This window comes from Neophocaena asiaeorientalis, unplaced genomic scaffold (assembly GCF_003031525.2).
Source record: "Neophocaena asiaeorientalis asiaeorientalis breed wild unplaced genomic scaffold, Neophocaena_asiaeorientalis_V1.1 scaffold427, whole genome shotgun sequence".
Lineage (NCBI taxonomy): Eukaryota > Metazoa > Chordata > Mammalia > Artiodactyla > Phocoenidae > Neophocaena > Neophocaena asiaeorientalis.
The window spans coordinates 20,902-43,276 of NW_020172280.1; the positions used below are offsets into that span (position 1 = coordinate 20,902).

Sequence of the window (22,375 nt, forward strand, 5' to 3'; positions counted from 1 at the left end):
ACGTAACCTGCAAAGAGTGACAGCAAGTATTTGGGGATAACACTCACAAGGAGGCCCGTAAGAAATCGTCGGCAAGTTCAGTGTCTATTTTGCCCCCAATGCTCTGTTAACTCTGACTTACTGATAGTCCAGTGACATATCATTCTAAGAAAAAGGGCCCACTGGACTCGAGTCCTTGTCAGAAAGGAAATGGGCAAGTCAGTTCCCGCTTTTAAAACTGAGTATTGCATCTGTATCCTAACCTGGGGCACCTTAACATCGGAGGTAGATGTGAATATATGCATAATTAAGGAAACCCCATTAAAACTGAGGAACTACTCCTACCCAAGCCCCTGAGCTGTGAAGGTTTGGTAGAAGATTTTTCTTCAAAGTTAAAAAAAAAAAAAATACAAACTTTATTACCATGTCACTAAGGAGTAGTTGTGGGAATTTGACACTCCAGAGACCGACGAGAGAGAAAAGTTTTGCTGGGTTTTCCATTTATGTGACCATGTGAATATTTTCTGGGGTTGATTCGTAAAGGAACAAATGGACTGATTACTTTATGTACTGAGAGTTATTGCTGAAGATAGATTAGAGCATAGCCTGTATTTAGAAGACAGTTAGTTAACATTTTGTTTTAAACGTTTTAAATCTGAACAAAACTCTAACTTCTTATTTGCTGACGTGCTGTGAGAAACAGCGCTCCCTGGGGCCTGGCTTTGTAGGTGCAGAAGGCTGTTTATCAAGACAGTGTCTGGTGAGGGGTTAGGTCGGTGCGGGAAGGAGGGAAGTCGCATCAGTGCTGAGGTCTGCAGCGTTGTCACCTCGCTGCTGATGGAAGCATGTCAACAGATTAACCTATTAGCAATATATTAATACATTCCTGGTACAAATGATTTATAAACTCAAAAGAAATTAGTTTATGCTAAAACATATATAACTTTCAATTCAGTGTCTGCTTTAAAACAAGCGAATCTGTTAGGCTATTATATATGCTTTGTCTTACTCAGCATTTATTGTGCTTTCTTGTTTGTTATTCCATTTGTCGCAGTGAAGTAGGCTTTGGAAAAACCATTCTTAACTTCTTGCCCTGCATGTGGGTCTTCCCCATCTTTCTTCATTGGCTTTTTCCCGTATGTCTGTTGGTTGTGTACATGTTGAAGAGAGAAAGAGAAAAGGATCTTTTAATAAGACCTTGTCTATAATGTGACATATGGTCTAAAACAGTGCATGATCCTCACTGGGTACTGAACTTTCTAGTAAGAATTCTTGTTTGTAATATGACAATTTTTAAGCTTTGGGTTAAGAATAATAGGGTAAAAACAAGAGGGATGCATGAATTCCAACAATGAAAAGTTGTTTCTTTCGCCTTATCCACATCAGGTTAGTATTTATGTATTAAGTTTTATGGGATTAGCATTCAAATCTTACTTGGAAAGAATATGATTTTTTTGAACTTTTTAAAAAATCAAGGTACAACGTTGTTAGTTCAGGTGTACAACATGATTTGATCTGTATATATTGTGAAATGATCACCAAGTCTAGTTTACTGTCACCACATACAGGTACAGAACTTTTTTTCTGAGATGAGAACTTTTAACATCTAATCTCTTAGCAACTTTCAAATATGAACTACAGTATTATTAACCAAAGTCACCATGCTGTATGTTACATCCCCATGACTTATTTAAGGATGTAATTTTTAAAAAATACAAGTTACTTTAAAAGTACTAGAACCTGGGATTTTGCCTTGATGTGCCTTCACATTCCTCCCACTTTTTTTTTTTTTAAAGCAATGGCATCAACAAGGGTCAACAGTGAAAAGCATACACTCAATTTTAAAGGACTAAGACTCCGTCTCAACCAGCAGATGGAGCCACAGCTCTGAGCGCCACTGCCCCCTGCTGGGCTACCGATTCCCTTCACATTTCAACACCAAGGAGCCTGATTCCCCTAACCTTCCCGCAACATTGAGCAATTTTTTTGGGGTGGGATGGGGGGCAGCAGGGCTGGGTGGTGGCTTTGTTTGGTTCTCTCAATGGTTATTTCTTTAGAAATTCTCAAAGGAAACTTTTATCTCTTACAAAAGACAAAGCATTGCCAGTCTAGTTTCAGAAACACAAGAGCTGAAAAGCTGTCAAAAGTTCAGTTCCGGGCTTCCCTGGTGGCGCAGTGGTTGAGAGTCCGCCTGCCGATGCAGGGGACACGGGTTTGTGTCCCGGTCCGGGAGGATCCCACGTGCCGCGGAGCGGCTGGGCCCGTGAGCCGTGGCCGCTGAGCCTGCGCGTCCGGAGCCTGTGCTCCGCAACGGGAGAGGCCACAACGGTGAGAGGCCCGCGTACCGCAAAAAAAAAAAAAAAAAAAAAAAAAAAAAAAGTTCAGTTCCCACAGTTGTCCTCTGTGTAAAACCACTATGCATTTGCTGAAAGTCAACCCAAACTAAAAAATCAGCAAAGCAGGAGAAAACACAGTTGAATACAATTTCAAAAGTACTGTTTTGAATAAACTGTATGTTCTCATTTTTCTTATGAAGCTTTCTATTTCCGCAGCCCACAAAGGAGAGCAATTTAAAATCTACAGCCACGTGAGGCCTGTGCTGTTATCACTGCCATCAGTTCTCTTAAAACAGTTGCTTTGAAATTGCATTTTGAAAATCTCTTCCACTGAAACTGTTAGTTAAAAAGAAAATGACACAAGAAAAAGTCAGTGTGACCTTTCCATACTGGTTTGCCTTAAAATAATTTTTTTTCCCCAAATAAACAGTCTACAGTGTAGCAGTAGATGACATGGAAACAGTTTTTTAATATTAAGTTCATTTAGTCCCTGTTTTCCTCCGTTCATACAGAATTCCTGGATCTGTGTTACTTTTCAGAGGGCAGACTTCGGTAGCATGGTGCAAATACATGATTCGAATTTTTTTTTTTTTTTTTTTTTTGGCGGTACGCAGGCCTCTCACTGTCGCGGCCTCTCCCGTTGCGGAGCACAGGCTCCGGACGCGCAGGCTCAGCGGCCATGGCTCACGGGCCCAGCCGCTCCGCGGCATGTGGGATCTTCCCGGACTGGGGCACGAACCCATGTCCCCTGCATCGGCAGGCGGACTCTCAACCACTGCGCCACCAGGGAAGCCCTCGAATGCATATTTTTGATAAAACTACATGCATGCATTGAAAAACGTCTAACGAAATGCCCACCAGACCATGAACAGTGGTTATCCTGTGAGGAGGACACAGGGAGAGGAGTTGAGAATGCAGGTACTGTGTGCACCTCTGTTATGTGAATTTATCAACAAGCCTGTGCTACCATAATAATCGGTCAAATTAAATACATAATGCAAAAGTGCACAGTCTAGTGTTTTACAGTTGAAACAGTTTAACTTACCTGAACATAGAAGTTTAAGAACAGGATGACCAGCGTCAGCATATAAGAAGACTGGAAGATGAGACAGCCGAAGGGGAAGCCGCAGGGCCTCACGACAGCGCTCATGGTGTGGGTGACGGTGAGCACGAACTGCACCTGCAGGGGCGGCAAGGGTGGAACCACCGCATTCAGGCCGTTAGCAATCGACTTCTCGTACTCCCTACCTCGTGCAGGGGTAAAACAAACAAGTCAACGCTGAAGCAGCCCACCGTCCTATCCAGAAATCTTGTTTGAAATTAGGAAGTGTATAAAATTGGCCATGATTAATTTTCTCCTGGAAAAATCACAGTTGAAATCATTTAGGTAAAAACGCTTTAACGGACATGAATTTCAAAAATATTCACACAGACGTTTTAACACACAAGGTTTCGCTCTTAAAAGTCCATTTTTAGAGGAAAATAGGCGGCCTCATCACACACAGAAAAGCCTCTGACCTCCAGGGCTGGGACTGAGGATGTGGAGAAAAGCCGACAGAGGGATGACATACCAGCTGAGCCTGCGTGAGATACTTCTTCCACCAAAGATACTTGCGCATAGATGGAAACACGGAAAGGCCATAGTAAGTGTACATGAGGATGTGGATGAAGCTGTTCAGGGTGGGTCCAAAGAAACCTAGGAAAGTACAGTATAAATTACTGTTCTTCTAGAAAGTACGATCGTTCGTTGTCAAGTAATACTCTTCCTGTGCATAATTGAAGACAAATAACAATGTGGCACTAACAAAATTCACCCTGATAGATTCACCGATTCCTGTGCCTTTATCCGGGGATTCGCCCAAGGTCACCTAGACAGAGGGACTAACCTGGGGTAGGTTTTCAGTCAGTGCCAACCAAACAGGTAACCCCTGATTTGCAAAGGCTTTGCTGCTTCTGTCATTACCACCATCCAATCAGGTGGCAGAATCTGAGGAAGTGTCTTTGCTTTAGCTAAACCTTTGATGAGCCATTTTGATTGTAGAAAGGGCCTTCTTCGTTCATGGCTGGAGAGGGTGCTAAAGCGTCAAGGAAAATGTATTGCTCTTCGTAGTTCAGTAAATAAAATCTACCTGGCAGGAACCTAGAACCAGAAGATGCTGCAGAAGGTAAGAGAATACAGGGGAGAGAAAAGGTCCAGCAGGATGAGAGGCTGGGGCAGGGGAGAGGTGGGCCTATGGGACTTTCCCAGTAGCCAAGCCACCTCCTGGACTTCTGGAACAAAGAATGTCTAAAATCCAGTTTTAGGATATCACCTGTGCTGAGCTGTGCCGTGGAACTCCCCTTCCCCTGCTATCACCTTCATGAAATCTGACATCAACGTGGGTGAATCGTGTTTCAGGAAACCAAGGAGCGAGGGCTAAGTTCTAGGTTGGGTCAACCAAGGGTCAAAAAGGACTGAGCTGCAAGAGGTAAGGTGCCGGAGACGGAAACAGGGAACTCGTCGTAAGGATGACATCAGGCAATGCAGGCAAAGGGCTCGGAATGGTGCCCAGCACAAAGTGAGTGCTATGCCTCTATGAGCTGTCAACCCTGTGGGAGAGGAGACAGGCTGTGGAGCCAGGGGACCTCCTAATAGTTCTGTCCCCTTGGACATACAAGTTTGTAAATTTTGTTTCTCATCTGGAAAATAGGTATAGAGTAATTATCTCTTAAGAGTGAGATGTGGTTAAATGAGATAATACTATATAAACTAAAAGGCACTGCACATATGTTGGTGGTTAACTAATCAATTTAAATTCTGCCTGCCTGCTTTCCCAATCCTGGATTAGCGATCTAGACAGATCAAGTCAATGAATAAGAAACAAGAGGAACACCAGGAACCTAGCAAGTCCTCATACACGGGCTGGAATAGCTTGTCAGGGCAGTGAATTTATATGAAAACATAAATATAGTTTCAGAGTACCAGACAGCACAATATTAGTGACATTTCTTTACCAACCTGAGTTTTCATTTCCATCAATTAATAAAAAAGAGTAGTTGCTAATTTTTATAATACTCTAGCTTGAATAGAAATCATCACACAGAATTCCTGTGAATGAAATACAATGTTTTTACAAAGTGACTATTCAAGACCAACTTTGAGATGCTTTAGTTAGTTATAAATGAAACTTGATAATCGTAACACATACTTAGCCTTGACAACAGTCCTGCGGTATTGATTTCAGCCTATATTTTGATTGCAGTGCAAGTCTGTTGTAATCCTAATAACCAAGACTGGAGTATGGGGGTCTAGGAGGCATGTGAAAGCGTCTCTTTTCTCTCTGCTGCACCCCCAACAATTTTTCTTCACACTGGAGTTTAAATTTGCATCTTCACAGTCAATGATGTATTGCAAATACCCTTGTGGTTTTTAAAAATACCATCTCCACAAGCTTCTAAATCCTAGGACAAAATTATTTTAAGTTTTACGTGTTCTGATTTTTCACAGAATACTTTTAAATTCTTGGGTACAAGACAATAAATGTCAAATAGAAAAGTACTGTTCTCTCGAGCTCAGGGTTTCTCAAACTGCAGGTCACATGACCGACACATCAGTCAATTGTGAAATCGATATAGTGAGAGTTGTCATTAGCTTTCTGAAAAAGTGAGATCAATTTTTTTTTTTTAAGTGCATCACAGGCCTTCCCTGGTGGCATGTGGTTAAGAATCCGCCTGCCAACGCAGGGGACACGGGTTCGAGCCCTGGTCCGGGAAGATCCCACATGCCGCGGAGCAATGAAGCCCGTGCACCACAACTACTGAGCCTGCGCTCTAGGGCCCGAGAGCCACAACTACTGAAGCCCACGTGCCTAGAGCCCATGCTCTGCGAGAGAAGCCACCACAATGAGAAGCACACACACCACAATGAAGAGCAGCCCCCGCTCGCCACAACTAGAGAAAGCCTGTGCGCAGCAACGAAGACCCAACACAGTGAGAAATAAATAAAGTGCATCACACAGAGCCGGGCTAAATACTGTTTCATGAAATTTGTTTCATACAAAATGTATACATATGAATGAGGGCATTGGGTTGTGATATAAAACGTAGTACTTATTGAGCTCTCAGTTAAAAAAAAAAAATTGAAAGCCACTGTTCTGGTGGGTCACAGTGACGTGACTTTAATTTTTCAGAATAGAAAAAACAAGCCCCCAAAGTTGACGTGACTCAACCTGTACCACAGCTAAGTGGTGACTGTGGAAGGTGCTGTATTTATTTACAGCTGCAGTTAATGAAGTAAAACTGCTCCAGCTGGGGTATGGGTTTCCGGCCATCGGGCATTTGGTGCATGGAAAAGGAAACATTTTTAAAATTTATCGTAATACTCAAAGATTTTGCCAGGATCAAAGACAAGAAACAGGGCTTCCCTAGTGGCGCAGTGGTTGAGAGTCCGCCTGCCGATGCAGGGGACACGGGTTTGTGCCCCGGTCCGGGAAGATCCCACGTGCCGCGGAGCGGCTGGGCCCGTGAGCCAAGGCCGCTGAGCCTGCGCGTCCGGAGCCTGCGCTCCGCAACGGGAGAGGTCACAACAGTGAGAGGCCCACGTACCGCAAGAAAAAAAAAAAAAGACAAGGAACGAAACGGCCACTGGCAAAGGTGTGCTTCCCCGTGTGACAAGCAGGCTGGGCCGGGCCCAGTTCTCTTTCCTGAAGGTGTGCGATGCTCAGTATAGGAGACCCATCACACAGAACTGAAAAACTGACAACTTCACTTACTTTGCCCACAAGGTATCCAGTTCAAAACGCACCACCAGATGTTAAACATAGAGGCATGATGGTATACGTGAAGAAAGGTAATCTGACTGGTTTTTTTCCGCAACACAAAAAAGATCGTGTCCAGGAACTCTATTAATTTGGAGAAGTAGTACCACCATAACACTTCGGCTACCTGTACGAAATGTAAAACGGGGAAAAGACAAGGTGAGGCGTGCTGCCGCCGCGGCGCTGCCCGCCTCTGCATTGCCCCCGTTGGTGCTTCACCAGCGCGCCCGGCTCCCAGACTATCGAGAAAGCATCTCACCTGGCGTCTTTGCCTCCAGCTTTTCCTTATTCCCAGCAATCCAGCCCCTCTGGTGAAAGGAATTCTCTTTCCAAAATACATTAACTGATCAAGTGGCTCCTCTACACCTACAGAACCAAGTCTATGATTCTTCGGTTGATACACTTTCTCCGCGGGCCCGCGGGGCCGCTGTGTCCACTGTCCTCCTCCGAGCACACCCCCCGGGCATCCTGTGTGCTGTTCAAGTGGTCGTTTCCTCTCCCTGGAGCCCTGCTGCCCCCATATGCCTCATTCTCATGCATCCAGCACGCCTCCCCTACCCCACGTCTGGCGTGGTCCCGTCATCCTATTAGCACTCCTCTCAAATGCCACCTTGCTCTGGAACGTGACCTCAGCCTCCTGTCTCAGGCTGAATCATCCCCTTCTTCATCCGTGGTCCCAAATTACTTTACGCCTCTATTATCAATAACCACGGTCAGGAACGAGTCTCCTTCCCACTAGGCTGTAAGTCACTCCGAGGTGGAGACGGTCTCCTTCACCCCCGCTCAGGGCTTGGCAGGTCACTACTGTTGTTCCACTGATTTTGATTCTTCTCTGCTCCTTTATTGTTCATATTTTGTCCCTTAAACATCATGCTCCCCGAGAGCAGTCTAGGACGAAGCCTTTCATGTCTTTTCCTCAGAAGATGAAAACTCCAGGTGCTTCTCTGCCCTTCAACCCCCAGCCCCAGCAGGTCACAGCGAGGGCTTGCTCCCCTCCCAAGTCCCTCACACAGTCCCCATCGCAGGGAGGCGCTTTCATTAAAGGCACTGGGCTCTCAGCACTCACGGTTAAACAGAAGAGGAGACACTGTAAGAGGAGCTTTGAAATTAGAATTTAATGCTCTACTATTTACTTCCCATGAAGACACTCATAAGGTATGCTGGCACCATCGTAAATGTTTGAGGGAATCATTAACCTTCAAAAATATTAAACCAGGGCTTCCCTGGTGGCGCAGTGGTTGAGAGTCCGCCTGCCGATGCAGGGGACACGGGTTCGTGCCCTGGTCTGGGAAGATCCCACATGCCGCAGAGCGGCTGGGCCCGTGAACCATGGCCGCTGAGCCTGTGCGTCCGGAGCCTGTGCTCCGCAACGGGAGAGGCCACAACAGTGAGAGGCCTGCATACCGCAAAAAAAGTGAGAGGCCCCAATACCCAAAAAAAAAAAAAAAAAAAAAAATTAAACCATAAGTAAACACATACATACAACAGTGGCTTTTAGAGAACTGTATGGTATCCCAAGTGTACTAGTCTGTGATAACAGAAATGAAACGGGTGTAGAGAAATCTACACATCTTACTTTTTGTATTATAGCTTTTGAAGATGTTTAAAATGCTCATCTTAAAATTTTAATTAAAAGGTTTCTACCACCTCTTATTAATAACCCATGTTTTTATTATGGAAATTTTCAAATATTCACAAATGCAGGAAGAGTAAGGAATGCAAACCCTCCCTGAACTTCAAAATTTTCAGTATGATTCCAATTTGTGGAATTAATTGTTTCCTACCACTTTTTTTTGGGCGGGGGGAATGTAACATAAGCAAATACAAAGTGTATCAGTTTATAACACCTTCTAATAGATGGGGAGACTTGAATATAACCACTGAGACACTATCTTTTAAAAAAATTTTTATTATTTTTTTATACAGCAGATTCTTATTAGTTTTCTATTTTATAAATATTAGTGTATATATGTCAATCCCAGTCTCCCAATTCATCCCACCACCACTACCACCCCCTTCCCCCCTGCTTGGTGTCCATACGTTCATTCTCTACATCTGTGTCTCTATTTCTGCCCTGCAAACCTGTTCATCTGTACCATTTTTCTAGGTTCCACATATATGCATTAATATATTTTTTTTTCTGACTTAACTTCACTCTGTATTACAGTCTCTAGATCCATCCACGTCTCAACAAATGACCCAATTTCATTCCTTTTCATGGCTGAGTAATACTCCATTGTATATATGCACCACATCTTCTTTATCCATTTGCCTGTCGATGGGCATTTAGGTTGCTTCCATGACCTGGCTATTGTAAATAGTGCTGCAATGAACATTGGGGTGCATGTGTCTTTTTGAATTATGGTTTTCTCTGGGTATAGGCCCAGTAGTGGGATTGCTGGGTCATATGGTAGTTCTATTTTTAGTTTTTTAAGGAACCTCCATACTCCATAGTGGCTGTATCAATTTATGTTCCCACGAACAGTGCAAGAGGGTTCCCTTTTCTCCACACCCTCTCCAGCATTTATTGCTTGTAGATTTTTTGATGATGGCCATTCTGACCTGTGTGAGGTGATACCTCATTGTAGTTTTGATTTGCATTTCTCTAATGATTAGTGATGTTGAGCATCCTTTCATGTGCTTCTTGACCACCTGTATGTCTTCTTTGGAGAGATGTCTGTTTAGGTCTTCTGCCCATTTTTGGATTGGGTTGTTTCTTTAATATTGAGCTGCATGAGCTGTTTATATATTTTGAAGATTAATCCTTTGTCCATTGATTCCTTTGCAAATACGTTCGCCCATTCTGAGGGGTGTCTTTTCCCCTTGTTTATAGTTTCCTTTGCTGTGCGAAAGCTTTTAAGTTTCATTAGGTGAGACACTATCTTATCTAATATCTTATTTAATAAAATTAATGAATCTTTAATATCTTCTAATAGTCCGTCCACCTTCAAATCCACCTGATTTTCTCAAAAGTGTCTTTTTATTGGTTTGTTTAAATCAGGATCAGGGTCCAGCTTGCATTTATTTGACGTGGTTCTTAAGTTTCTTCTAATCAGTAACAGTTCCCTTTCCCTGCTCCCGTTTCATGTCTTTTCTTTCTTAAACTAGATCAGCTGTACAGAACTCCTAATATGGATTTGGATGAGTGTTTCTTCCTCGTGTGGTTTAACTTGTTTCTCTACCCACAGCACCCCCCCCCCCGCCCCCATTTTCTGTAAACAGCAATAAGGGTTAGAGGCTTAACTGGATTCAGGTTTAAGGTTTGGGCAAGAATACAGTTGACCCTTGAACAACACAGGGGTTATGGCGCTGACCCTCTGCACATCGAAAATCTGTGTACAACTTACAGCCAGCCGTCTGTAGCGTGGTTCCTCCGCGTCTGCGGGCTGTACAGTACTGTAGTATTTAGTACTGAAAAAAGTCTGCGTATAAGTGGACCAGCGTGATTCAAACCCACGTAGTTCAATGGTCAACCGTACTTCAGACGTGGTTCTGGGTACTTCCTATGGAATCACATCAAGAGGTACCTAACTTCTGATATTAAAATCAACAGTGAATTTGGGTGTTAACAGCCTAATCTAATCATTATGAAGTTTCCATTCAACTTTGGCCCATTACTTTCATCATTTACAGATGACCACTGTCTAGATCCATTACTTCACGAGAAGTTGCAAAATGGTGATTTTCAAATTCTCTTCATACTTATGCATTTTTCTCTTTATAGAGAAGAGCTCTTCCTCTTTAGCTATTTGGAGACTTACATATGAAAGGCAAGATAAATGTTTGATTATTGTCCTTTAATTTTTTCGTCTAGAACTTCTTGGTGTTCTAGCAACCTTCAAAAGGTAACAATGAGGGTTTTTTTTAAGTATTATTTTAAATTCGGTTTTTCATAAATTTAGTATGTCAGTATTCCTTCTGACACTCAAACTGTCCCACCTTTAGCCATGGGAGTCCCTTCAAGGTGGCTCCTACATCTTCTTGTCATGACCCTAGTGGTCTTGGGTAGCTTCCTTGCTCTGTCACAAGATGTCCTGGATTCTTCTCATATACATTTCCCACCCCAATCAGGAACTGGCCAACTCGCTAAGAATCCTAAACCCTTTTGGTGGATTACATTTAGAGAGCACAATTTTGGTATCATTGCTGGGTTGTCAGAGACTACCTAGGCCTTTCCTGTACACAGAGCTAAAAGACACATTTGTTTTTAGAAAGAATAAAGTTAATTCTGCTATTTCCAATTTGAATCTGTAATTAGTGAGTGTTAGTTTCTTTTCTTCTATGTTTCAAATACTAGTTGTAATAATAGCATTATTACATAGCTTACCCTAAGTGTACCTATAACGACAAGCGATACCAATATTTTTATTAGTAACAGCAGCCCCCCAAGTTATTGAATGCTGTTACAATGCATCTCACTTGGGATATGCAGTCAAAACACTGTTTTAAAGGCACCTGGAATGATTCTTCTTTGGGTGGTTATGTCAACAACTTAATATATGGGTATATTAATTTAGTTTATTTCTGAGCTATCTGGGGGGAGGCTGCCTTGTAATCTTTTAAAATTTGTTTTATAATTATGTAAAAACACCAACTGGTTCTGAAATATAAGACAAGGTACATTCAGAGAAGTCTAGCTTCCATCCCTATCCCCTCTGACCTGTTCCCTCCCCGCAAAAGGAAACCATTTTGTTAGCTTTTGGTTTATTCTGCCATTGTTTCTTTTTAAAAACATAGGCAAATATACACATATTCCTATCATTTCTTGCACACAAGGCACTGTACTGTAAGCACGGTCTGCGGGTTGCTCTTTTCCACTGAGCTACATCCTGGAGATTATTTTGTAACAGGACAGCGGTCATCCTCATTCCACTTTGCAAAGGGACCCATTGCATGGATGCACCATGGTTCATTCAGTCTGTCCCCCAAGTAAGCATTTCTATTAGGACAGGAGACCGTCTCTTATCTAACCCCAGCTTCCATTGTCATATCTCGAAGGAGAAACGGTTATAGATGGTTGACTCACCCGGATGTCAGCTTCCCCTGCACTGGTAAGATCCTGACACTGTAAGTTGTAGCCTCCTTCCCAACTGGAGAGAATAAGCTGTCAAAGAAACAAGAGGAGAAAAAAAAGTCAGTGTGAGAATTTGGACGAAAACTGAATTTCCCATTCATATTTCTGACTGGCATCTATTCAAGATTGAGTTCTTCCCAGAATGAGTTTGACTCGATCCTCTCCCCAAACACATGATATCAAAGGATCTAATTCTTGCTGTTGAACTGATGTATCAGTGGTTACAATCCTTAGTTAATGTAATTTACTTCTAACCTCCACATCCATCAAAAACAGAATTTAGCTATCATTTTGAGCACCAAATTATTTTATGTAAGGAATTTATCTAATCATGTTCTACAAATAAAATGTAGAAGTAAAATGTAAACAAATGTGAGGAAACTACACTAACATGTTAAAACTTTACATTGGCTTATATATAAATAGTTACTTGATCATCTCAGTAATTTTATGAATTATGTATTTATTACCATTTTACAGATGTGAAAACCGGGGCTCAGAAACGTTCTTAAATCACTTTCTCCATTTTATTGATGCGATGCGGTAACCAGACATTTGTGCGATTATGACTGATTAATGTGTTTTCCCCATTATGCTCAAGAAACAAAGAGCTCCACAAAGTCTACGCCTCCTTCTTTGCTCATCTCCGCATCTACAGTTCCTTGCCCAGTGACTGGCACGGAGAAGGTGCTCAACCGCTATATGATGAATGGATTATTTGCTCATAATCACATGGCTAGATAGTGGTAGAACAATGATTGGATTCAGGTCTTCTAATTTCTTGTCTAGTATTCTTTTTACAACATCATAAGAAAATGAACTTTGTGGAAAATTCTACAGAAGAAGTTTTCTCCATTCTTTCCCACTATTACTAAAAAACTTAAAATTCTAGAATATAATATAAGGCCTTTGGCTTTGATTTACATGGGATATTATACGTGAAAGCCTACAGTTTTCTGTTGCTTTATCAGAACTGTGTAAAGGTACAGCACTGTTACAATACACAAACAGAGCAGGGAGGGACAGATGTTCATGAACTGAACAGTAAGAAGAGATGAACTACTACGAACACTGGGAATGTTCTAGAACCTTTGCAGGTCTTTGCTCTACTATCCTTATTGACTTCTCTATCCTTCTAACAAAAACACCTTTCAGTTAACATCATGACAAGTACAGACTATCAGGGTAAGTGAATCTGGTGAAAGTGAAGGAGACTGACCTTTCCTGATGGGGTCTATTACAGATCAAGTCACCCCCCAGGTACCCCACAGCTTTACGTGCTGGTTCTCAAAGGGGAACCCGTGACGGGCCACAGGGGATCTGGGAATACCTAGAAGTGCATGTAAGTTTTTGTGTGTCTTTTTCAAAATAAAGTTTCCTAACTTTGTAAAAAGATTAAAAACCTCTATGGTCAGGCTGTCGTTTTGCAGTCAGGGGCTCTAGTATCAACTCTGTGTAGTAACGATACAGAGGCGGGGAAGGACAGGCTGTATGTACTCTGCTTTAGCCAGCTCTATCCAGGCCGTCCCCATCCCCATGGCACCTCTGCAGGACCATCTGACAAACTAAATGGCAGAAGTCAGCATCAGGCTACAGGAGGCTCTATCTGCTCACCTTGAACCCTTCCTAACGCCCTAGCTGGGCGGGCTGGCAGAAACCACCCAGCCTACGTGTCGAAGAGAAGGAAAGCAGGCTGGCAAGCAGGGTTAGCCTTCAGGAGGTGTGGACTGACTCGCTCCGAAACAGGATGAGGGTCCACTCCCCACGTCCACCACCTGAATCCACGCCGCTGGCACCCGCTGACTGTAGCCCTGCAGTCATCTCCTAAACGGACCCTCTGCCTCCATTCCTGCCCCCGACTCACTCTGAGTCCACTTTCTACGTAGCAGCCAGAATAACCTATTTAAAAAGGGAGATCCTGTCACTCCCCCATTAAAGTCCTCCAGAGGCTTTTCATCACGCTTAGAACAACGGCCAAATTCCTGACAAGGCCGGATGTAACCTGCCCCCAACCTACCTCGCCTTGAAGCGGCCCTCCGTCCGCTGTCCTAGCTCCTAGCCGCACGGCCCCTGCCCACGGTCCTCGAGCACCTCAAGGCCTCCACACTTGCCGACCCTCCTGTACCGGCGCCTCCCCAGAGCTCTGCACGCCTGGCTTGCTCTCATCACCCAGCCTCAGCTCAAACATCACCTCCTCAGGAAGGCCGCCACGCCCTGCCCCGCCCCGGCCATCGCTCCCTCGCACATGCAGAGGCTGTGCTCCAGAGCCGAGAACACAATCTGACACAGTGCAGGGACTCAACACATTTGTTGCAAGAGTGTTAGTAATTTTAGTGTAGCTTTCTGGCCTAAGCAAACATCTGGCCTGGACCTAACAAGTGAGCAAGGTTAAGGTAAGCTATCCTTTGACCAGAGTCTAACCAAACATTCCCCATAGCGTCAAAGAGAAGACCTTATGCCCTGAAAGAGGCTGCCGTTGGGAGACTAGCAGGCGATCAACCAACAGCAGTGATGTGGAACCAAGAGATGTTAGAGTGTGAAAAGAGAACCACTGGACAAGCCAGAGCTAAAACCTGTGGTGGAGAATGAGCTCCACGCAGACGTTCTCCCTAAAAAAGACAAACCATGTACCTGGCTGTTCAAACGCTGTACTGCTGTTCCTGCTGACGGTGGCTGAGGCTCACCTGAAGGCCGACGAGGCCCTTCCACAGCGACTAACTGCTACTTGCACTAGTCTGTAAACTCTTTGAGCACAGAAACCACGTCTAAACATCTTTGTGGCCCCTGGGCTGCACCAAGCAGGTGCTCGCTGAATGCGGGCTGAACAGAACTGATTCGTCCTGACACTCATGAGGGAGTGAAGTAGGACAGACATCGTATCTCCATTTGAAGGCTAAGCTGCCTGAGGTTCAGAGAGCCTAAGCAACTCCTCCAAAGTTGCAGAGAAAGCGAAAGGCTGACACTTGAATTTGGGTCTTCTGCCTCCACAGCACCGTTGCTTCCAGCAGGGATTAGAGCTTCCAACGCAGGCAGATGGTCAGGCCGGCTCCCCTAATGCAGCTGCCACTTCTGGGAACCACCCAAGGAAGAGTAACTCTCCCTCTGTCATACGGGGAGAAACTAACTCCGTAAATTACTATCTTGCAAGCTCATCTAGTGAACTAAAGTCTACCCAGAGAAACCTAAAATAGTAATTCCCCTTTTAGAGTCAGGTAAATCAGGGAGCATCTATGGGATGTGATTTTAGAGCTATCGGCATGGCTTTCCAGACCCCAAATTCTGTCTCCTGCACTCTGATGCCTCAAATTCCATAATTAGAGTTTCATGACAGTCATTTTAGATACTGGTTATTAACCATTATTAGAATGGTGCATATTAGACTAATGTACAGATTAAACTCTATGGGTGAGATGGCCTGTATTTTAGGCAAGAGTTTATTTTCATTTAGAAGCCAGGGACACCAGGAAGGCAGCTATACCTATGCCACTGTCAGCCATTTATAATTTATATGAATGAGTTTATCCTAACTTTTCCCCAAAGAGATTGTTCTGTTTTAGTTCTCTCTCAAGCACATTTATTTAACACTTTTCGATTTTCTCTTGTGTTATAGTAAAATAACCTTTGGTTGTAATAGGCAGGGCAATCATTACTTGTTCTTTTTCTTGTGAAATTACTTAGGTTTGGCATGTTATAAAGGAGTAGGGAAGACATGATGTAATGTGGGGAGCCACAGCCGAGCTGGAATGTCACCCCAGGCCTCTGGAAGTCCGTCCTGAGGATACACAGTGACCCAGAGATGGGAGGAGTATCCTTTAAGGGAACGTATATTTGCATTTCAGTCAATCTAACTGTGTTTGATATTTAACTTAAAAAAACAGTTACTCAATAGCTGTCTATTCTCAGGCAAATCAGGTTAACTTTTCTAAGCCTCCGTATCATAATCTATAAAAGAAGAAAACTATATATGATCTTTAAAGGCCCATTCAGACCTAAACTGTGATTTTAAATTACAATGAAAGACTAAGGACTAAAGAAATAGGTCTAAATTGGGCTAAAAAACATTCAAGTTAGAAACAAAGCCTTCTAGGACTTTGGGAAGGAATAACATCAGATACCGGAACCTTGAGATGTTAAAGAACAGTACTGATAGCAACCGTGGACAGTTCTAGAACGCCAGGTGTTAACTGCTTCTAAAAATCACTCGGTCACTGTTCCCCAGCGTCAGCTACACAAACACTTACCTCTGCCAGCATGTATGCGGAGAGAAGTGTGATTCCAAGATTGTACAAGGTGAGGACGCCCCTGAGGGAAAGAGCAGGTCTGTTCCTCATGTATCTGTTGCCCAGCCATATGGAAAGCAGGTATAAGACAGTGAGAGAAAAGGTAGGAAGGTAGGAGTCCAACATGAACCACCCTCTGACTCGAGAATCTGCAAAGAAACACACAGTGAGAATCCCGAGGGCACCCCACGCGCTCAGCTGGGAGACACCGTCACGTGTGCTGTATTTGCTCACCCAAGTTCCACAGGGAACTGCAGGCCACAGCGTAAGCAAGCTGGGTCTGGGTTATAGTTCGGAAGAAGAAACCAGTGGGGGCTGGAATAGTTAAGGAGGGGTCCGTGGAGCAAACAGGGCTTCAGCTGAACGCTGAGTGACAGGGACAAGTAATAAAGGAGGGAAGTCACAGTTCTTGAATGTCTAACTCTGGAACAGTTACTGTAGTTACTCTAACTCAGTAAATATGAAGTATTATGCCATTTTATGGATGTAAAAACAGCTCCAAAAGCGTCCGCATTTGCAGAAGGTGCTCTGGTGGCTAGGAATTCACGCCCGCCTCCCGTCCATTTTACCTTTCTGCTGCCTCCCGTGGAGAAGCTTTGGGTCGGCAGGAGAGCAGACACAATGATAGCGTGTCCTGATTCCTGGAACTCACACTCCCTGGAATTTGCTTAGGATCACTGTGCATAAACCAGGAACGGATGAGCGTTCAGCTGATCCAAATAGAGCAGTGGGATTACAGAAGGGCAAGCAGGAGGAGCTGCAGACGGCAAAGGCAGAGCCTCGGAGCTGAGGATTCAGAGGTGAGACCAGAAAATCAAACCGAGGACCCAAACCTGATCGTGGACCAAAAGTACAAATAGCCAGGAGGCAAGAACCTGGACAGAGGTGTCCCTCTGTTTACTTAGGCTTTAAAATTTTAAAACCTAAATAAAACACACATCATAGATCTATAATATAGTAATTAAAAAATAACTGTAGGCACAAAACGATTTTTGTTCTCTGCTGCTTTCTGTTGCTTAAACAGAGAAAATGATTTGGCCCAGAATTATGAAAACCGCATGCTGTTTTTTTTTTGTTTTTTTGTGGTACGCGGGCCTCTCACCGCTGTGGCCTCTCCCGTTGCGGAGCACAGGCTTTGGACGCGCAGGCTCAGCGGCCATGGCCCATGGGCCTAGCCGCTCTGCGGCATGTGGGATCTTCCCGGACCGGGACACAAACCCGTGTCCCCTGCATCGGCAGGTGGACTCTCAACCACTGCGCCACCAGGGAAGACCCCGCATGCTGTTTTTGATCTCTGTAAATAGAGCTGTAGGAACTGGTTTCTCGCTTTTCCTGATTCCTCTGGTCCCCACGGTCCCAGTTCCCCTTTCTGCTCCCTGCCACCCCATCTACCCCCAGCTTCTCTACACCCCCCATCCTACAGAGCACCATTTCTGTGAGCAAAGTGCCTTCTCAAGCTCTGTCCCACCGCTTATTCTGTAAAGACTCCTCCTTACTCTGACAGACATAAGAAGGTAAGAGAGGAGCATTCACGCAACTAACAGATATTACCTTCTGCACAACTGGCTCACAATTATCTGTCATAAATTTCGTGCGCTGGGCCACTTCCTAACGTCCACCTCCACATCCTACGTGCCACGTGGCCTAAAGCCTACATGTCCTTCGACCCCCAGATCAAGGTCCTGGCCTCTGAAGGAAGCCATTCCCCACTGCTCTTCCATAACTACAGCTACTCATCTGCATGACAAAATAGTTACTTTACAATTTACATGTTATCATGGCTATAATACTGTTACTATAATTAACATTTATGGAGCACTGATTCTGTGCGCACACAGTCCTAAAGCCTTGTATATACATTAACTTCTTTAAAATTCTCAGAACAAGCTAAGGATACAGGTGATGTCATTTTTAACAGCTTTATGGAGGTGTGGTTGATAAAGTCCTGCACATATTTACTGTGAACAACTTGCTGAGTCTGGACATCTGCCAACCCCTGTGATGCCATCACCACAGGCGAGGTGACAGATAAATCCATCACATAGGTGGTACTATCTCCACTTTATGATTGAGAAAAATTGGGTAAAAGAAGTTGTTAAATAACTTGAACTAAACTGCTACCCTGCCTCTTGTTAATGGTATTATGGGCTGAACTGTGTCCCCCAGAAAGATGTGTTCAAGTCCTAACTCCTGGTATCTGTGAATATAACCTTATTTGGAAATAGGGTCTTTGCAGACGTAAACCGGTTAAGATGAGGTCGTACTGGATTAGGGTGGGCGCTGCTCAGTGACCAGTGTCCGTCCTGACAAGGAGGGCAGACTGGCTCTCAAGGAGGAGAAGGCCACATGGAGACAGAGGTAGGGACGGAGCCACGCAGCTGCAAGGCAACAGTAGAAAGCAGTGAGGGCCGAGGCATAAACAGGCTTCCCTGAAGCGCGGAGGGAGCAGGGCCCTGCCGACACCCTGACTTCCAGAGCCGTGGGTGAATAAACTGCTGTTGTTTCCAGCCGTACAGTCTGTGGGATTTTGCTACCACAGCCCCAGAAACGAGCACGCGTGCTTTACTTCCTTGTTTTTCGACTGCCTCAGAGGTGATGGTTCTACCTCCCAAGCACAGTGCACGCTCCGTGAGACCCGACTACGTCTTATATTTCTACTGTCTCTCTCGTAACTTATCGCCACTTAGTGCAGAGTTGACGGGAACAGTCATCAAATGCGTATCAATCGACACACTGAGTCAAGCGCGTTTAGCTAACACAGCGCCTGAGGCTGGCATTTTCTCTCGTCCCAGCCCTGTAAATGTTTGCCGCCGTTGTTGGGGAAGACCATAACTGTCCCGACCAAAAGACGGGAGCAGATACTTGTATCATTTATTATCTTTGGGGCTTGAGATGTTAGCTCTGCATCTGGGTCACGTATTTGCCTAGAACCATCTCCCTTGATGGTACCAACGTGGCGTAGGTAAAGTCAGAAAAGGCTTGGGGACACCTGTGGGTTTAGCAGGGGGCCTGCCAGACAATTTAAGTTTGGGCCACCCCTCAAAGGGGAAGTGGGCACTAGATTGCCTGGAGGCTAGACTCCCTGTCACTGTGGAGGTCACCTGATCCAGTTGTCAAGTGTCAATCTCACAACCTCCTTGCTACAAAGGAAACTCCCACAAAAATGACCACTGCTGAGCAGACAACTGCAATCCTAGCCTTAATTAATCCCCATCCACAGTAATAAGAAATCATCCCAGATCACAGTGACCTTACCAATGGCAAAGTTCAGTGTGACCTTGGCTCAGAGACACTGATGGCTCTAGCGCAAATGTCACGTAGAAAGCCAGTCACCCAGAAGCCCTGCATGCCTGTTAGATCATCACGCTACCTGCTACAGCGGTACAGCAGAGAACACATCACATAAAGCAGGTTACGAGCTACAGGTCCCACCCTGCCTGTAGGATCATCACAAGGATAAAACGGAAAACAAAACAAAAACCAAAGGAAATGTGAAAAAAATATACATATATATTAAAGCTCTGTACAATCAGTACTATTTCACTAAAACTATATAGTCATTCACACAGGATAATTTATGGAGCCTGTATGGAAACTGGAGAGTGGTCTAAATCATCTCGGTGTGATTCTGTTTAAAGATTTTGAGAAACAGGAGAACCTCATTTCCCTCCCCCTCCCACCCAATAATGCTGAGGACAGAACTTGTAGATTTTCCAGCTTTGTGAACCAGCAAGGCTCAAGGGAAACAAAACGTGCTGTGGAAAACTTATTCACTTATTTGCAAAATACAGTGTCTCACAGGTTCCTAGGACTGTAATACAGCCTGGAGATAACAGTCACGGATCCTGCCCTCGTGGGAGAAAGAGCTATTAATAAAGCGTATGAAGGAAATAAACAGAGGCTGAAATACAGCATGATGAGAGGCTCTCGATTTGCCACTCTCGAGGGCAAATCTCTGCCATCCTGGTCAGGGAAAGCCTGTCGGGGAAGGTAACGTTCACAGGCCGGCACCTGACGTATGAGTAGGAGCTGACTACACTGGGGAGCCGGAGGTCTTAGCGGGAGGAACAGCAAATGCACGACTGCTACATGTCGAGGATGGAAGAGATGTCTAGAGCAGCAGTGGCGTCGGGGAGGCAGCTGCGGCTGCACAGTACCCGACTGCGTGCGTGGTCCGCGGCGAGGAGCTGGGTTTTCATCCTGAGGACGCCGGAAGATGCTGGTGAGTGTTAAGCCGGAGTACCGCATTCTGTGATTTAGGCTTCTAAAGTATTATCGCAGCTGACACTTAACAGATGATGAGAAAGGGGCAGACGCATCGGGACGCCCCGCAGTGGTCCGAGTGACCGGTGGTGGAGGAAACATCGGGACACTCAGACGGCTGAGCTGCGGAGCCCGACCTCGTGGCCCTGGGCCGATGAAGCCCACATAGCCTTAGAGGGAGCTGCCCAGGGCAGGTAAGGGCAGAAGGTCTGCGTGTGACTGTGCGCGTGAGGAAGTGGGAAGAGGGTGTGGGCGTTAGGGCGGAGAGGATGCAGCAGACCTGGAAGGAAAGGCACCGCCACCTGGCGGCCGGAGGCAAGGAGCGCACCGCGCGCTGTTCCCGCTGCCGGAGCCTGAATCCCGGGAGAGGCTGAGCAGGAGGGAGGGGCGCCTCTGCACGTTCTGGGAGAAGGACATCGAAGGTGAGGGCGGGTAAGTCCCTCCATGCCAAGTACCATTGTCAAGACACCAGAAAGGACACCATCCTCTTCTCTAACTAAACCGTGTTCCTTCCACATTGAGTTCTCAACAGCTCACTCACCCCGAGGTCCAAACATATTGTCCAAAAAGGCATTGATTTCACCATCAAAGGCCTTTAGATGCTCCTGAAAAGACAAAGAAAGAATGATTTAAGTGGGTGTTTTTGGAATCTCTCAAAATGAACCACTGCCGACAACATGAGGCTGACAGGCTCTCCAAGGGTCCTGGCCTTGAGGACTTTTGACTGTAGAGACTTAAGGAAAGTGGACCAGTAAATGCAGCCTCACCTTCACAAGCTTGTAAGGATTTGGAAGGAAACAATTCCTCTTTCACTTTCTTAGGCAAGAGGAGTCCTGGAAGACAGGTTTGGTACCTTTAGACACTGAAGGGTTACTGACCATCCCATTTCCCTGGACAGTGCTTTTAGAGGCGTCAACTCTTCCAGAAGCAACTTCTGTTGCTGCAATTAACAGGGGTTGTGTGCAAGCAATAGGGGAAGTCTACACCTGCATTACATAATAAATGAAAATTCAGCTGAATTGTATTTCACAAAGCTGAATGTAAAGCCATAAAGACGACATTTTTCAAGTAAGGAAATGAAGCACTATAGCTATTTCCCCCACTCCCTTTATGTTTTGTTTGTTTTCAAAACATTTTCAGTACATTAGCATCTATTTAACAGTACAGTAGATAGCATCACTAGGGTATCCCAGATTAACTACCACTTTAACTGGACTCAGGTTGAGATTGGAGCGTTCCTGCTAAGAATCTTAATGCTGATGAACCGGCTGCTGGCTCTTGACTTGGCTCCCTTCACGCTGCTCTGACATTATACCTCTCAAAATACCTGCTCAGGTGTTCCCTACCCCTGCTGCTAAGGTCTAGAGCACCTCCCTCAAGCAAAGGTAGGAAAAGCTGGATCACTGCACAGTGCTCTTAGGAAAGGGATCTGTGAGGGGGATTTTGGGCAAGTGGACCGGTCCCTGACTGCGTGTGAGTTTCCTGGACGGCCCTCAGGAAGTTTGTACAGAACGTTCTCCATAATCAATAGCTGGAGTGCAGTCAAAAGCATCTTATTCTCAAAGAAAACGTAGGTGTAGAAGAGGAGAATTAAGTTCCTGCCATCTGTAAAGAAGACGTGCACGTTGGTGACTGGCACGTACAGTT

At 44.9% G+C, this 22,375-nt stretch overlaps 1 protein-coding gene across 1 annotated transcript; it reads right to left on the reverse strand.

Moving 5' to 3' along the window:
* Window positions 1–869: 869 nt before the first annotated feature.
* On the reverse strand, window positions 870–21,327 carry ELOVL2 (ELOVL fatty acid elongase 2). The gene is made up of 7 exons (XM_024764150.1): window positions 21,270–21,327; window positions 16,427–16,614; window positions 12,138–12,215; window positions 7,067–7,238; window positions 3,887–4,011; window positions 3,361–3,495; window positions 870–1,121 (listed from the first exon to the last, which is right to left on the reverse strand). The coding sequence occupies exons 1-7, from the start codon at window positions 21,283–21,285 to the stop codon at window positions 996–998; spliced, it is 840 nt and encodes a 279-aa protein (XP_024619918.1). The 5' UTR covers window positions 21,286–21,327; the 3' UTR covers window positions 870–995.
* Between the last annotated feature and the right edge of the window lie 1,048 nt (window positions 21,328–22,375).

Coding starts and splice junctions, on each gene's coding strand:
- ELOVL2 (XM_024764150.1), bottom strand. Junction 12,216..16,426: donor CCGCATACATGCTGGCAGAG/GTAAGTGTTTGT, acceptor TTTCTTTGACAG/CTTATTCTCTCCAGTTGGGA. Junction 4,012..7,066: donor CTGGATACCTTGTGGGCAAA/GTAAGTGAAGTT, acceptor GTACTTTCCTAG/GTTTCTTTGGACCCACCCTG.